This window comes from Anguilla anguilla, chromosome 17, assembly GCF_013347855.1.
Source record: "Anguilla anguilla isolate fAngAng1 chromosome 17, fAngAng1.pri, whole genome shotgun sequence".
Classification (NCBI taxonomy): Eukaryota; Metazoa; Chordata; class Actinopteri; order Anguilliformes; family Anguillidae; genus Anguilla; species Anguilla anguilla.
The window spans coordinates 25787582-25788418 of record NC_049217.1 but is presented as its reverse complement, the minus strand read 5'-3'; the positions used below and the strand labels follow the sequence as shown (position 1 = coordinate 25788418).

Below are 837 nucleotides of genomic sequence, written 5' to 3'. Positions count from 1 at the left end.
CCTTTGACCTGGGACTCCGTGGCAGGCTGCCAGCGTGTTTCGGTGATCTGAAATCAGGCGCTGTGCTTCCTGCTCAGACTCAATCAGTGGCTCATTGATTTGTTCCTCACGGGTGTGATTGAGCAGCCTGCAGCGGCCAAGGGCTCTGAATGGTTGGCCAGCATACAGCCCCTCCCCTCCGTAGCACATGCACCTAATGAGCCAATCACACCTTCTCTGCCCGTCGTTCATTCTAAATGCCCGTGCAGCAAAACATTCGCTACGTGGCCAGAAGTATGTGGACAGCGCCTTATAATTAGTGGGTTCGGCTAGTTTCGTCACACCCATTGCTAACGGGTGCATAAAATCAAGCATACAGCCTAACGCAATCGCATTGACATACACTGGCAGTAGAGTGGAGTCGTGCTGAAGAGCTCTGTGACTTCCAAATGCGATACTGTCATGGGATACCGCCTTTCCAACAAGTCAGTCGATCAAATTTCTGCCCTGCTAGGGCTGCCCGGGTCAACTGTGAGTGCTGTTATTGTGAAGTGGAAACGTCTAGGAGCAACAACGTCGAGGAGCGTCTGCCAAATAAATGTAATGTAATGTAATGTAATGTAACAGCAGCTCGGTCGCGAAGCGGTAGGCCACACAAGCTCACAGGACGGGACGGTCGAGCGCTGGAGTGCGTAAAAAATCGTCCGCCCTCGGCTGCAACGCAACGTTGCCGAGATCCAGACCGCCTCTGGACACAACATCAGCCCAAGAACGCTGGGACGTTCGCTGGGAGCTTAATGAAATGGCGTTTCCATGGCCGAACATCTGTGCGCAAGCCTAAGATCACCGTGTCTCAAT

The 837-nt window shown here is 52.9% G+C and overlaps 1 protein-coding gene across 1 annotated transcript in view; it reads right to left on the bottom strand.

Moving 5' to 3' along the window:
* Positions 1-231, bottom strand: part of LOC118217158 (adhesion G protein-coupled receptor L1-like) — a 3893-nt gene extending 3662 nt beyond the window's left edge. The window contains exon 1 of the mRNA XM_035398980.1: positions 212-231. Within this exon, the coding sequence (XP_035254871.1) occupies positions 212-231 (20 nt within the window). The remainder of the gene's footprint in view (positions 1-211) is intronic.
* Between the last annotated feature and the right edge of the window lie 606 nt (positions 232-837).